The 15,721-nt window shown below is 59.9% G+C and overlaps 1 protein-coding gene across 3 annotated transcripts; it reads right to left on the bottom strand.

Moving 5' to 3' along the window:
• Window positions 1-479: 479 nt before the first annotated feature.
• SCAF1 (SR-related CTD associated factor 1) lies at window positions 480-14,741 on the bottom strand. 3 transcript variants are annotated; one of them, XM_028529458.2, is made up of 11 exons: window positions 14,629-14,741; window positions 11,837-11,950; window positions 11,553-11,610; window positions 10,733-10,827; window positions 10,341-10,441; window positions 10,137-10,252; window positions 4,559-7,363; window positions 3,811-3,893; window positions 3,369-3,587; window positions 1,218-1,346; window positions 480-911 (listed from the first exon to the last, which is right to left on the bottom strand). In XM_028529458.2, the coding sequence occupies exons 2-11, from the start codon at window positions 11,942-11,944 to the stop codon at window positions 720-722; spliced, it is 3,906 nt and encodes a 1,301-aa protein (XP_028385259.1). In that variant the 5' UTR covers window positions 11,945-11,950; window positions 14,629-14,741; the 3' UTR covers window positions 480-719. The 3 variants fall into 3 exon arrangements, with proteins under 3 accessions (XP_028385259.1, XP_035868459.1, XP_035868460.1); XM_036012566.1 differs by lacking the exon at window positions 14,629-14,741 and adding an exon at window positions 13,760-14,608; XM_036012567.1 differs by lacking the exon at window positions 14,629-14,741 and adding an exon at window positions 14,167-14,608.
• Window positions 14,742-15,721: the final 980 nt, after the last annotated feature.

Here is a 15,721-nt window from a genome sequence, read left to right as displayed (position 1 = left end):
AAAAAGTAGAAAAACAAAAATTGATGTTTCTCTCTCCCTTCCTGTCTTTCTCTAAAAAATTTTAGTCAATAAAAGGAATCACAGCCCTGGTTGGTGTGGCTCAGTGGATTGAGCTCCAGCCTGCAAACCCAAACCAAAGGGTCGCCAGTTCAATTCCCAGTTAGGGCACATGCCTGGGTTAGCCCAGTTAGGGGCATGTGAGATGCAACTACACCTTGATACTTCTCTTACTCTCTTTCTCCCTTCCCCTTTCTCTGGACAGAAATAAGTAAAATCTTAAAAACAAAAACCAAAAAAAAAAACAACAGAAGAAATTACAGATGAGGAAACTGAGGCCCAGAGGGAAATGCACTTGCCCCAAGCCACACAGTCTGGTCTCCCTGCTAACTCCCCTCACACTTGAGCCACACCTCCTACGTGTCCTTCCCTAACCCTTTCCCAAATCGGGCTCTGAAAAGAAAGAGCTAAAATCATGGGGCTCAGGGGAAACATTTCATGAAATCTTTAATGAAATTGGGGGAGGGACATGGACGGAGGGGAGGGGTGACGGGGCCAGGCCTGGAGACAAGGGGCATGGGCACGGGGCTGGGCGGGGGGCTCTCTTCCCCACAGCAACCTTCCCCCATCTTCCCACTGACGGGGGAGGGACGTGGGGCGGTAGAGCCATAAATATGTCCAGAATCCCAAAGAGGCGGAGGAGGGAGCAGGGGCTGGGAGTCTCAGAGAGGGGGCAGGGGCAGGCCTGGGCCTCCCTTGTCAGGGGGCCCTGGCTCCTTGGGCGGCCGTGGAGGCCCTGGGGGGTCCCCAGGCTTGCGACCGTGCTTGCGGAAGTAGCGGTAGCGTTGGACGTAGGCCCGCACCAGGTTGCTCACCTTCACTGGGTTGATCTCCCCGCTTTTGCTGTGGCAGATCTGGGGAGGGAGGGGCAGCCGCGGTCACTGCCAGCCCCCAGGACCTGTCCACCTGGACCGCTGAGCACAGCTCGGGACTGGGGTAGGAGTCACTTCCCTGACGTCCAGGCCACTGTCCCTATTTACTCCCGGACACCCGTACAAAACAGGCCCAGGTGGGCTGGAGGAGATCTCGTCACCCTCCTCGCCCTGCGGACCAACCCGCCACCCCTCGGTCTCCTCGTCTTTGCACATCTGTCTGCACAGGTCTGTTTCTCCGGCACGTACTGCACCAACCTCTGTGCCGCTGCCCCCCTCTGGGCCCACCTTGTGGACAGCCTTCCTCAGGATGTCCTTGTATTCATCCTTGGTGATGTCCTTCTTCTGATAGTACGGTTTGATGGCCAGCTTCACCTCCTCCACTGCCCGCTCCTGCGTGTGCAGCTTCTTCAGGTACTGTGTGGTGGGGACAGGGCGGGGGAAGGGCACAGCACAGGCCAGGTGAGTTCCCGTGGAAGGCCGGCCCTGCTCACCTGCCTGCCACCTCAGCCTCTTTGGCCATCCAGGAATCCCGCAAGTGGAAGTCCTGCTCAGAGTCTGCCTGGGTGCCCCACGCTGTGGTCACTTGGACCACCGCCAGGCCTGGGCCGCTGAGTGTCCTTTAGGCTCCATCCCAGGGGCCATGACCAGGACACACGAATCCTGTGCCCTGTCCACCATCTAGTGGGGGGACAAGGCCTTCGCCAGGCGGTTACGACCGGTGAACCAGACTCTGCAAGACTTATTCTGACTGCAGGAAAGCACGGCAAAGCTTTTCAGAGGGGCAGTGATAAGACGCAGCATGGGATTCGTGACACTGTCCTGGCCCCTGAGTGGACAGTGGGGTGAGGGGCCCTGGGGGTCCTGGACTGGCTAGAAGCACAGGGGTGGGGGTGGGAGGCGAGCCAACAGTTCAGAGTTTAGGCTGTCAAACAGGTACATCTGTGCTAGAACCCCAGTCCCCCCGCCCGAGGCCTGGGCGAGGGACCAGACCCCTCCGCAGTTCACTGGCCAACTGCAGGCAGCACCTGCAGGGCGGGCAGAGGCGACATAAGAGAAGGCACAACGAGGAGCAGTCAAAAGGAGCCATGGCTGTGCTGACGGTGACGGCTGTGGGTACAGGACAGGGAGCAGCTGAGAGACCCGTGACCCCTGCTTCAACCTCTAGTGAGATCTTTGCAAAAGCTGGCAGAAGGAACAGCTCTACCAGGAGGGATGTTTCTGTCTTTCTCCCCCACTTCCTCTCTCTAAAAAATAAAATAAAATCTTTAGCCCTGGCTGGTGTGGCTCAGTGGATCGAGTGTCAGCCTATGAACCAAAGAGTCGCCAGTTCGATTCCCAGTCAGGGCACATGCCTGGGTTGTAGTCCAGGTCCCCAGTAGGGGGTGTGTGAGAGGCAACCACATATTGATGTTTCTCTCCCTCTTTCTCCCTCCCTTCCCGTCTCTCTAAAAATAAAATAAATAAAGTCTTAAAATATAAATAAAATAAAATCTTAAAAGACAAACAGTGACCTGAAGCCTGGCAAGGGAAGGACACTCCAGACTTCAGGGCCAATATCTTGAACCAGATGGCAAGGACGCCAACTGTCGGCTGACCTCCTGGGCCATCCGGGAAGTGCCACCCCACAGTTGGGAGGGCTCCCGGGGCCCCCAGACGCAGCGGGAAGCGGGTCTCTGCAAAGAAAGGGGGCTACTCCCCACGGGCAGCTCGGATGTGGCAACGGGGGCCACAGGTGGAGGACAGAGCCAAGCGGCCTCACCAGGACAGAGCCAGGGTCCCACTGCTGGTCACAGGGTCCATGCTGTCCCTGTCCTGCACACGTGTTGTCACCAGGCACCACCAGAGCCGTGCCCGTCCCTGCCCCTCTCCCCTGCGGGGCTTTTTTACGAGGTTTGTCTCGCTTTCTTCCCCCTGGCACTGCATGGGACGCGTACAAGGGTGGGCAACGCCCCAACCTGACCTGACTGAGGAGGTAACAGGCTGAGGCCCAGGAGGGGTCAGATGCAATGGAACAGACACCTGTTCAGATCTGCCAGGCATCCACTCCTCATCCCTCCATTTAGGAAGTGCTCGACTTTGGCCAGTCGCCCTTCCCCACACACGGAAGGTGGGGAGCAAGGGACGGACGCGGGCGCCCGAGGGGTAGGCTGAAGGGGACACGGGTATTTCTGTGTCTCCATCTCTGTCTCTCGCTCTCTCCTTTTATGTATACATAAGTTATACTAGTGTTTTACAACATATGTGAAAAACTATTTCCTAAAAACCTGCCCAGCACCCCCTTCCTGTTCATCCGTTGGAGTGAGCGTGCAGTTCCTGACACAGGGTCAACTCCACTTCTAAGGCCCTGTCTGCTGGCACTGGTCTCTGCCACCCTCCCTCCGCTCCTGTCGCTGCAAAACTGTCACCATCAACCTGCCTCTCCCCAGCCCAGCTCACCTTGTCTGTGTCCCCTCGTCCCTCGGAGCTGCTGCTGCCCTCTCTCTTGTCAGACGCTGCGGCCAGCCCAGTGGGGGTGGGAGGGGTGGAGCCGCAGCCCCCCAAGGGAAGGCTGCCGGGGAGCAGGTAGCTAGAGGGGCCAGGGGGCAGACCCAGAGAGGTGGGCACAGGAGCCGGTGTCACCCCCAGACCGGAGGGTGGCTTTCGGTGGCTGAGGATCTGCGGAAGAGGTTGGAGGGTGACAAAGGGGAGGTTGGAGGGGAAGAGGGAACGAGCACCCCTATTACTCCCACCCCGGTTTCCCAACAGTCCCAAGGGCCACAAGCTCCACTCCGGGCCAATACCTTGCCCCAAGGCCTGCTGGGAGCTGTCTAGCTCCCCTCCTTCCCCACGGCACAGGACAAGAGAAGGGGCTGTGGGGACCCTTCCCTGGGGAGCACACCTGGTTGGTGGCCTGGATCAGCTCCTGGGCCTTCGCTCGGCTTGCCAGGTTGGCTTCTTCCATCTTGAAGAGAAGTGCAGTCACTGCAGGAGGCAGAGAGGCCAGGACAGGGAGAGCGAGGTTGGCAGAGGAGACTGTGAGCCTCACTGCTCCGAGCGCTGCCGTGTCCTGCCCTGTGCCCCTGGCCAGGCCTCGAAGCCGCAGGCTCAGCACTGAGGAAAGCGGGCCTCGGCCACTGAAAGAACCTCCTAACACCTGCCGTGTTCCGGGGACTACAGTGTGCGCGTGTTGGGGTGCTATGGCCAGGGCCACTCAGTGACAAGGTGTTGGCAGAAGTGAGGTTCTCTCCCGAGCCCCGGAGAGAGTCCCGGCCCCGCTCCCCCCTCTGTGATCTGGCAGAGGCCGCTGCCATCCCCTAGGGGACGCTGTTGCCCGCTCCCCTCACATTCTTTCCGGCCCCACCACTGAATCTGCACCAGTCCACCTCTAGGAGGACCCCAGGCCACCTCCCGCTCCGCTAGCCTGGGCCGAGCTGGCCTCTCACCCACTGCCCCCAAAGACCTGGAAGCCATCTGGACAGGCCCTGACTGGCCCACGCCCTGCTGCGGGCCCCCAGCCCAGGTCACTGCATCCCCACCCTCTCTGAAACACCCCCATGCCTGCCCTCATCTTCCCTGATCCTCTGTGCCTGCCTCAGACTGCCCTGCTCCCCGCCCCCCCCCCCCCCCCCCCCGCAGGGGACACTCACAGGCCAGGACGCCACTGGTGGTGCAGTCCACACCAGCGGGAAGGTTCCAGGGCATGGGTGGGGGCAGCGTGGGCAGCTGGGAGACGCGGGTGGCTGGCCCGTCCTCTGCCCCCGAGTCACCAGCTGTGGACCCCGCACTAGGGGCAGTGCTCGGGGCGGCCGCGGCCGTGCTCGTGGCTGTGGTGGTGGCAGGCTGCTGCTCTTCCTCCTCTTCCTCCTCCTCTTCCTCCTCTTCTTCTTCCTCCTCCTCCTCCACCCCACCTCGGCCCCCAGCCTCCTCAGCAGCCTCTTCAGGCAAGAAGGAGACCTCAGGGGTCTTGCAACTGCTGTCTACAGTCTGCGAGTCCGGCGTGAGGGCAGGGGGCGGAGGGGCTGCCTTGGAGGGAGGGGTGCTGGGGGCCTTGGCTGCCCGCTCTTCCCCAGACCAGGAAGTCTCCTCGGCGCCCTTGGCCCCCGCCGCCTGACTGCAGCTGTCCGCCTTGGACTTCTTCAGTGCCACGGGGCCACTGCTGGCCCCGCTGCTGCCCCCGCTGCGGAGCTTCTTCCTGGTCTTGGATGGCTTGGTCTTTCCCTTGGTCCCCTTGGCTTTCTTGGCCCCAGCCTTGGTCTTAACCTTGGTCTTTTTGGGCTTGGTACTGCCCGGAGCTGCTTTGGCCACCTCAGCAGGGGCCCGCTCATCTGGCTTGAGGAAGGGGGAGCGGCTCTCCCGGTCACGGCTGAACTTGACTCCAATGGAGCCCAGGCCTGCCGATGCAGCCTCCTTGGCCGGGGTGGTGCTGCTGACACCCTCCCGGATCAGCACCGCCACCTTGGACTGCAGTTTCACCTTCCGGGAGGAGGAGGACGAGGATGAGGATGAGGAGCCTGAGCCGCTGCTGACCGGGGGCTTGGGCGGGGGTCCTGAGGAGGGCGCCGACTCCTTGGGGGGCCGGGCCTTCTTCGATGACCTGTCCCTGTCCCTATCTCTGTCCCTGTCCCGATCCCCCCCGTCCAGCGTCTTCCGCCGGGACCCCTTCTCCCGAGAGGAGGAGGAAGAGGAGGCGGCCCCAGAGCGACGCCTGTCCTTCTCGCTGCTCTTGCCGCCCCGCTCCTCAGCACTCAGTCCCTCCGAGTCGTACAGGACCTCGCGCTTGGGCGACAAGGCTGGGGCCGGTGAGGGGCCTCTCGGGTCAGACTTGTCTGGCCGGCCCACGGTGATGGTCCGCTTGATGGCAAAGAGGTCGTGGTCCGTGAGGTCCTGGATGGAGGGCGGCACAGCCCCCCGGCGGCGGCTGTCACGGTCCCCGCCCAGGGAGGTAGAGCCAGAGGGCGGCTGGGCCGGCACCAGGGCTTTCTCGCTGTCCCCTGACCGCTTCTCGCCCCTGGACCGGGACCGCTTCTTCTTCTTCTTGCTGCTGCCCCCTTCCCGGTGCTTGCCTCGGTGCCGCTCGCGCCGGGAGGACGATGAAGAGGAGGTGGCCGGGGGCGGGGAGGCCGAGCGCCGTCTCCGGCGCCGCTTCTCCCGGGAACGGGACCTGCGGCTGCCCCCACGGCGGCGGTCAGGGCTGCGTGAGCGGCGGCGAGCTGAGCGGGACCGAGAGCGGCGGCGGGTGGACGATGAGGTGTGGGAGCCTGGCTTGCGGTCCCGGGAGCGGTGCTTCTTGGAGTCCCAGGGGGAGGCTGGGGCGGGCTGGGCCGGGGGCACGCCTGATGAGGAAGACGTGGCCTCCTTGGCCTCACCACTGCGCTTGCGCTCCCTCCGTGATTTCTTGCGGGCAGGTGGGCCAGCTGGGGTGGGGGCGGCCGGGGAGGGTGAGCGCTGGCGGTACCGTTCCCGCCGCTGGGTCAGGATCTTGCGACGGAGGTCCAGGCCACCCCAGCGCGCATCAGTGGGGGGCGGTGCGGGGGCTGGCTCTCCCAGGTCCACCTGCAGGGCACCCTCACCATCCGACTCGGCGTGCAGAGACAAGAAGTCGTCGCCCTCTGGGGCTCGGGGAGCAGGTGGTGGGGGTGGGGGCTGGGTCGTGGGGGTGGCTTGGGCTGCAGGAGGCGGGCGGGCAGCCCTGCTGCTGGCCCGGAAGAGGGACAGAGCCATCCTCGGCTCCTCCTCAGGCTGGACGATCTCACCCTCCTCAATCTCTGAGTCACCAGGTGGCAGTAAGGGGGGAGGCAGGGCAGCTCCACTGGCCGTCACCACCTCCACGGAGACCTTGCCTTCCCGACAGGCCTCCGCCTCGGTCCCCACCACGAAGACTCGCCGGCGGGTGGCGCCGTCCACCCGGGTGGAGTCTGCCTGGGGCGGCGTGCCAGCAGCCACGGTGGACTGCGGGGGCTGGGAGTCCGGGGGGGGGCTCTCATCACCTGGAAAGTCCTGGCTCAGACTATTGTCATCATAGATGCCCGCCAGGGTCTCAGAGATGCGGCTGATGCTCTGGGACAGGCCTTCCTCCTCCTCTTCCTCCTCCTCTTCCTCTTCTTCTTCTTCCTCCTCCTCCTCCTCAGGGGACGGGGTCCCAGCTGATGAGCTGGGGTTGGAGCCAGTCGGCTCAAAGGGGTCGTACTTTTGCTCCGGAGCAGGTGGTGGGGAGTAGGCCTCATCGGTGGGGTGGAAGGGGTCATAGATGTCGAATCGGGGGGCAGGTGGGGCAGGTGGGGCTGGGGGTGGTGGGGGAGGAGGAGGAGAAGGGGAAGATGATGAGGGGGAAGGGGAAGGCGAGGAGGATGCAGAGGAAGGGGCAGGAGGTGGGGCAGGGCCCCCGTCTCCAGTGCCCAAGGTGAGGAGGTGACGGGCACAGGTGGGTCGAGAAGAGTGAGCCTGAGGAGAAACTGCAAAGGAACAGGGAGACCGAAAGCTGCGGTCAGTAGTGTGACCTCCTCCCGCCCCCCAGCAGAGGGCGCTGCAGGCCAAGCGGCGCCCATCCATGCCTGGCCGCCCCCCTACTCAGCTTGCAGGGCACCTGCAGGCACTGCCCCCAGTGCCCCACGTGTCAACTGAGAGGACATCCCTGACAGCTCCACACCACAGATGCTGTGACCCGAGGTTCCCAGGAGGAAACTGAGGCACAGAGAGTTGCAGCAGCTTCCCCAAGGACACAGTGGGAGGAGTCAGGGTGCACACCTCGTCAGTGGGGCCACAGCCTGCACTCCCATGTCCTGAGACCAACACTGGCTGCAGCCCACGCCCGCACTGACCACTGAGGCTGCAGGAGAGGAGGGTTCACACCTTGGACCACCTGCAAGGCTGAGCTCAGGCCTGCTGGGCCAGCTGCTCTTGCGAGAGGTTATCCTGCTTTACAGCGAGAGTGACAGGAGCCTGAGGAAGTGAAGCTCCCGCTACAGAGCCAGGAAGGGGCGGGCGAGGGAGCCCCAGTGGCCAAATCCCCAGTGCAAGCCGTTCGCTGTGCAACAAGCACCGCCCAAGGGGTTACATCTGCTCAGGACTCTGAGACAATCCCGATTGGTGACGGGACGGCCAGAGTCCACGCCTTCCTACGGGTCATCATGCTGTCCTGGGTCACCTTGTCAGTACTCCTGAACCCTGCTTTCTAAGCACAAGTCTCAGTGCTCCAGTCCTGCACCTTGGGCAGGTGTCCAGGCCAGGACTCAGACACACACAGCAGAGTCCAGAGGCCCCTCTGTCAACCACACGTCACTGCAGGGGCCTCCCTTAGCAAGGACCCTGCAGAGTCGTGGGGACAGGGGCAGGGAAGCACAGGGCTGCACAGGCAGCTCCGGAGCCACCTCCTGCTACGGACCCCAGGCTCCAGCCCTCCCTTGTGACCTGACCACGGGCAAGTTGCTCCACCTCTGTCTGCCTCAGTTTCCTCATCTATGAAGGGGGGTTTCGTGCATCCATTCAACACATTTTTATCCATCACCTATCTGTGCCAGATGCTGCTCTAGGTGCCAGGAATAGAATGGTGAACAGAACATACAAAAAGTCCTGCCTTCTAGGAGCTCACATTCGAGTGAGGAGAGAAATATCAACGTGCCAAGCGCAGAGTCCACCTGCTGCTGGGAGCTCTGGAGGGAAATAAAGCGGGGGGGGGGGGGGGGGAGTACAACGGTGATGGGCGCATCCAGACCTCACAGGGGCGAGGGCCCCAGGAGCCCCGTGCAGAAGGCACCAGACCGCGCCTGGCGCGGCGAGGACGCAGTGGGTGCAACCAAGTGCCTAGGACCCTGGTCACTATCCCCCGGACCTGAACCATACACATGAAACGATCCAGGCAGGAGCAGTCTGGAAGCACAAGCCCTCTACTTCTTTTCTTTTTTGTAATTTTTACCTAAGATAAAGAAGAATGAGTTTTCTTTCCTTTTTTGTAAGTTCTTAGTATCTTCAAAATGAAGACCAAAAACCCAACTAGTGAATTCTACACACATCTAATACAACTTAAGGCCCAGGGGCCAAGTCCAGTCCACCATCTGTTTTCGCAAATAAAGTTTTATTGGAACACTGTCCCATCCATTTGTTTATTTAGCCTCTATGGCTTCTAATTTTAAAAGAGATGGAATCACTTCTCTGGGCCCCTAAGAGTGGGGTGGCCCTCGGCACCACGTCCCCTGAGCCTAAGGTCCAAGTCAAACTGCACTGTGAAGGAGGACAAGGAAGCCGTGCACTGGCCCGGAGGGTGGGCAAGCCACAGTGCCTCGCAGCTGACCAACTGCTAGACCTGTGCCTTCCTCCCCCACAGGTACGGACAGGCAAACAGAAGTTTGAACTCAGGGTCTCACCAGGGCCCTGGGGGACAGCAGCAACACTGCGTCACCAGTGAACTGCTCAGGAACGCAAATCCGAGATCTGCTGAATCAGAAACCCTGAGGGCAGGCCCAGCAACCTGTGCAGCAAGCAGGCCTCCCAGCGGTTCGGCCTCTGGCCCCAATCTGAGAGCCTCCGCCCCAGCCCCTGGGCGCCCAGGCCCACCACTGCGTGTGCAGGGGAGGGGCGTAGGCTTCCATTTGGGCAGAAGAGTCAGTGACCTGGGATTTACACTTAGATGCACCAGGCTCTGGGCTCCAGGGAATCAGGGCCACCACCGCTAAACGACTGTGTGCCACACTGAGCATGCGATTCCCTTCTCTCAGCGTTCTGTCCTCTGGAACTGGGGTCCCCAACCCCGGGGGCCTGTCAGGTACAGGGCTGCAGGGCAGGAGGTGAGCGGCGGGCAAGTATTACTACCTGAGCTCCGCAGCCTGTCCCCTCCCCACCCACCCCACCCCTGACTCGGAAAAACTGTCTCCCATGAAACCAGTCCATAGTGCCTGAAAGTCTGGGGACCGCTGCTCTGGAAGGTGGAGCTGCTTCGAGTGTCTCCTCCTGGGGAGACAAGACCCCATGCATTTACACTGACGTGCAGAACCCTGGACACCGAGGGCTCCCACGTGCTGACTGCCCCCACATGGTGGCTACCACGTCGGGATTCTCTTCACGCACATCTGTGCGTGTGTCATCCCTCACTACAGTGTAACAGGAAAGAAGACGTGAAAACAACGGCTCCGTCTAGCTGATGTGACCATCACAACTCTCACTTCTGACGAGATCGGACTCCCACAGAGCCAAGGTCGGCAACTGGCCCAGCTCTCCCCTGGCCACGCATACCCGTTTTGCCCGTCCTCCAGGCCCTGAGACGCGGCAGCAGGCTGGGCACCAGAAGAGGGATCGGATCCCTGTCCCCGATGCGGACCTCAGCCACCAGCTCCAGCATGTCCTCACTTCTGCAAGACAAAAGGGGTGAGTGAGCCTCAGGGGTGCTCCCAGCTCCAAAGCCAAGGCCCCTCCCACTCCAGCTGACAGACTACTCACTCGCCCGGCCGCAGGTCCAGGTGGCTGGGAACCCAGGTGTCTGGGGGATCCAGGATGCTCACCAACCCCGCCAGGAAGCTGTCTGCGGCCATGTCCAACACCTGGAACAAGGAAGTGAGGCTCCACCCTGACCCCGATCCTGTGAGGACCCACGAGCTCCATTTCCCCAGTCCCTACCTCTCAAGAACCCAGACAACTGAGACCCCCAAGAAATGAAGGGAGTCAACCAATTCCCTCATCCTGATGCCTCCAGGACCCAAGGCCTGTCCCGGGACCCTCCAACACTGCCCCGATCAGCACCCCAGGCCCAGGAGCCCGAGTTCCCAACCCCGTCTCCCCATCGCAGGGATGCAGGTCCAGTGCCAGTCTTCCCTCACGCCCTCCTTACTCACAGCAGCTGTGTCAGCTCCCCCCGAATCCTGGGAACGGGCCTCTGACCGTGGGCTCCGGCAGCGCCTCCATCGAAGGCCATGGCACTGAGAGCCATCTGCAGAGAGATTGTGCACTGGGGTTTGGGGACGGAGGACTAGGTGCAGAGATCTCATGGGGTGGAGGAAAGAGAAGCCCGTCCTCCCTCCTGACAAGGGAACCACGCTCCTACCTGCTCTCCCAGCCTCCATCCACCACCTCCCAACATGGGTCCCAGAAGGACTTCCCCAACCTCCTTCTGCGGCTCCAACTCTCGCCCACTCGTCCTCCCAGCTGCCCTCAGGATGAAGTCCAGACAGGTAAGCTCAGCATTGGACCCAGGCCGTGGCCCCATCCTCATGAACCCCTGCTGCTGCTCCTCCCACCGGCGCCTGCCAGCCCACAGGGACCACAGACCAGTCCTGCACGGTTCCCCTGTGCCGTGTACCTGCCGTCGACTCTACCGGGGCTTTCTTTTCCACCTGACAATTCTACTATGTTCTCCAAGACCCTCTGTCACACCCTCTGGGAAGCTCCTGGGCCCTGTCTCCCCCATGCCAGCTTAGCTGGGCTGCCTGCCCTCCCAAGGCACCACTGGCTACTTCTGCACTGTGACTGCCTCCCTTCCACCAGACTGGGACCACCCCACGCAAGGCTGCCACGGGGGTTCAACCCATCTTTAGCTCCCATGCCGGCACAAGGGTGGCTGGCACCCAGGAAACCTCAGAAAAGTATGCGAGTGAAATTGGGATAGAGAATGCAGAGATGGGGTAGGGAGCTAAGAGGAACCAGAAGCTAGCATACCTTTATCATTCGCCAGATCCCCCTGCAGGGAACTTCCCACAGCCTGCTGAATGGCCCGCTACAGAAAAGATGGGGGGTTAGGGGGAGTGGGAAGAAAGGGTAGTAGTCAGGGGACTCGTGCAAATGGTCACAAGCTCTGCTCCTGGGAGATGAGCGTTCTAGACACCCTACCACCAGGGGCCCTAGGTCTAGGCTGGCAGCCCCTCCTCCCACCAGGGCCCGAGCGGAATCCAGCCCCTCGGCCCCCTCCCCTTCCTTTGGCCCCAGGTGGCTCGCAGCCTCACCAGAACGGAGGCAGTAGGAGAAAGCGTGGGGTCTCTGTCCGGTGGACCATCAGCCCGATCCTCACCCGACTCCTCTGTCTTCCCTCGAGACTCATCTTCTTCCTCCATGGTCACCTGGAGGTTGAGGGGTGAGAGTCTGGAGCGCAGGCCAGCAGTCCAGGGGATGGGGGGGGGGTGTGTGCATGTGCGTTCAGGGCAGGGTACACACAGAAAATGGTCACGAAGACCTCAAGAGCCTCCAGTGTTGCCTGAGTCAGCATCCTCTCCAGGATCCCTCCTCTCCCCCACCTCACCCCAGGCCTTGGGTGGGCACCAGATCCGGTGCAGACCCCAGCGGGAATAGGGCGATTCTCTTCCCTTGCCTGAATTTCAGCTGCCTCCTCTGTGGAAAGGCCATCCCAGCCTCCGATTTCAACACCTCGATCCCCAGTTCCCACAGCTTTCCCCACAACTCAACTTATGACCCCAGGGCCCACCCTCCTGGGATCCAACCCAATGCCAAGACTCTTTCTGTTGAACTGTGATTTCAAGCAGCGTGCTCCAGGGTCTCACGTAGTACAACCTTCCCAAAAGGAGGTATGTGCCAGAATGCTGGGTGCGCCCTCAGGCACAATGCAACTTCCTACAGCATCCGGTTTCCAAGACTACTTATACACGTAATATAAGGTACAGCTATGATAGTGTGACTTACAAAACCTGTGTGCCACTTTTGAAATGAAAAGACTAATTTCAGAAAGGCACGCTGTCCACCAGACCCCATGGGGACATCGCCTATGGCCCATCTGCCCACTGCATGAAAGAGCAGCTGAGGCTTCTGCAAAGTCACGAACACTCTTAGATTATAATGAATTTAAAAGATTGTCTTTCAAACTGGCAGTCATCTTCATTAGGGCTAGAGAAAAGAGGTATATTTCAGCCATCCCTCCAACTGTCCAATCTGCTACTCTGAAACAATACCCAACCTCAAAATTCCTTGAAAGCTTCAAATCCCTCTACCCCCAATGCAGGGCGCTCATCTCTATGAGGCACGACTGGGGCATCTACCTCAGACAGCAGCAGTGAGAACCGAAAGGAGACAACACTTCTGCCATGGAGTTAGCTCAACCCAGTGCTCAATACAGGGTAACGATAATTATCATTATTACTAGACTTTAGGGCCCAGGTTTCCCCCACATCTGCTCCTCCCCTTCCCCCGCTGCATACCTGCAAAGGAAAGACCTCTGTCCTGATCTCCTTCCCACTGGGTTTTCAAGCTTTGCCAAAGCTCCCCCAAGCAGCCCCTCGGCTCTCTAAGAGTGTGAGGCTCCTTCCCTAACTCCCATTGACACCCACCCTGATAAGGACCTAAGGACATTTCCCAGCCCCTGAAATGCTCTCCAGCACCTCCCTGCGAAAGCACAAGCCACAGCGACTGTCACATAACAAAAGCTTAATGGACATCTGCTGACTACAGACACAGATCCCAGACCCTCTGTGGGTATGAGCATGCTCCCTTGCCCATTCAGACATATCCCACGCTCTGCAGACACACACAGAAACTCCTGGCTTAGACGTTTCTGACATGAGAAGGCTCCCCAGGCATTGCTAGGTCCTTCTAGATCAGTGAGCGATTCCCACAAATAGCAGTAGAGTGCTTCAAAAATAGCTTGTTATAAAAAAGTGAATCGAACACAACAGAAAACTTCACACTACAGTAGTAAGTGGAAATAATAATGAGACACGAGTATTAGTGAAATATATGTAGGTACTGGATCTCAATAAAAAGTATTTCTTACTGTAGATCAAGGTCAAAAGAGTTTGAAAAGCACTGCACTAGATGGCTAAGTGGTCCCACACACTTTCCCAGACCAGTAGACTAATTCTAACTCTCTCTATAACCCCAGGACAAGGCAGACTTTTCAAAACATTTTGCATTTGAATTACCTTCTAAAGTGCAAGCACATTTGAGCTCCGCAAATTTTCCAATACTCTCCTTTGTTTTATTCTCCATCTGATTATCTGGCCCCAAAAGGCATTTGCATTTGCTCCAGGCACAGAGACCGCACTCTTGCAGGCACACTCAAAGCCACCGAGATGGTTCCAGGTCCTTCTAACTGCCCCCAGCCTTCTGTCAGTGAGATTAGACACTCCCCAGACGTTGGAGACTCACCCAGGCCTTTCGGCACATCTCAGTATTCGTCTCCCTCCCTTCGTGGGTACATCCCACCCCTAAACGACTTCCTAATCCAGGAACAGTCCTTTCAGGCCTGCTAAATGGCCCCAGACCCATGTCAGTGAGTGGCATCCTCAGGTCAGCCCATGCAGACACTTCCCAGCCCCAATCGACATACCCCAGAGCTACAGATGGCTCAGCAGATACTCCTCAGTTCTTGCAGACCTGCTTCACCCCTGGGACATGTCTCAAGATCTCAAGATGGCCCCAGAACCCTCTGAACAGACCCTAGCCTCCTTTCAGTCCATAAAGACGATCAACAGCGTCTACAGAAATGGCCCAAGGAGGCTATGTGATGGAGGGCTGGCGCCAGTCTCGGTCCAGGCCCTGTGGGCGTCCCCAGTTCCCACGGGGACGCCCCTTAGAAGCCCCCAGCACCCACAGATGCGTCCCGGGGCCTTGAGAAGGTCCCTGCTCGGCGCCAGGCTCCGCCGCCGCTGCCGGGCCGGAGGCCACCCCACTAAGTCCTTCAGGCCCCGCGGAGTGTGGAGAGGACCACAGGGATACTAGCGACCCGACTCCGCCCCGCCCACCCCAATAGGCCCGAGCCCCGCGGCCCGGACCACCGCCGCCATCTTACCCCGCCGCTCGGGCTGCGGCTGCGGCTCCGGCCCCGGCGCGGGGCGGGGCCGACTGGGGAGGTTCGCGAGCAGGGGGAGGAGAGGGGCGGAGCTAAAGCACCGCGGAGCTTGTCGGGATTTCAAGTACTGTGCACCGTGCCGTGAAGGTTGGTGGGAAGGCTCTGGACTCAGTTTCCCGATAGTCAACGGGGCACCTAGGCAGGGGTGAGCGCGACGCACGCCGGGAGGAGTAGTCCGCGCGTCGCCACCGTCACGCCGCGACAGCAAGGGGGTAAGAGGTGAAGTGGGCGGGGTTGCGGTGGTCCGCGATGAAGCCCCACAATACCCTGCGCGCGCGCGGAAAGAGCTGAGGAACAGGAAGTAACGTAAAAAGCACTCAGCGTGACAGATGCAAGGGAATTGTAGTTCTATGGAGTGGGCAGTAGGAAAAAAAAGCTGAATTGCCAGCGAGTTGGCCCGCCCACATTCTAGGGAGCCCAGAATCCTGATCACCCAGACCCCTCCAAATTTAGAACCAAGAAAGCCAGCCCTACTGCCTCCTTATTTAGGATAGAAAAATCCAAAATTTTATTTCTCTCAGCACAAGAGTTTCCCATTTCCCTCCTCCCTGGGACTTAGGAGTCCGAGCCCTCCTCCTCCCTCAGACTTAAGAGTCGGGCCCTCAGGTCTCTCCTCAAAGCATTCTGGTTTCAAGCTCGTAGTGTTCCGGTTCCCCACCCCAATTTCCTTGGGATCAAGAATTTGTGGGTCTCCAGCACCTCCAACCCTTGGAACCAAGAGTCTGTGCCCTCAGCTTCCTCCTTTACAGAACATGGGTAGTCCTAATAACAAGGACGCCCAGATCCCTTCCTCGCTGAGCTACAGGAATCCAGGCCTTCAGCCCCATTCTCTCCTAGGGACCCAGGATTCTGGGCCCTCAGCTTTCTCCTCCTTCAAAGACCCAGAAATCTTGGCTCTAGGCCGTTCATGACCCAGGAGTCCCGGCTTGGGTGAACTGGCTCATGGATTAGGAATGCAGTGATCTCACGGCCCCTCCCTGCCCCGTTACTCGGCTGTCCTACTCCAGGGCCCCCAACTCCCCTCCCAGTCTGT

The sequence above is a fragment of the Phyllostomus discolor genome, chromosome 12, assembly GCF_004126475.2.
Source record: "Phyllostomus discolor isolate MPI-MPIP mPhyDis1 chromosome 12, mPhyDis1.pri.v3, whole genome shotgun sequence".
Classification (NCBI taxonomy): domain Eukaryota; kingdom Metazoa; phylum Chordata; class Mammalia; order Chiroptera; family Phyllostomidae; genus Phyllostomus; species Phyllostomus discolor.
Note: the sequence above shows the minus strand (reverse complement) of the source record. Positions and strands in the feature narration are given on the sequence as shown.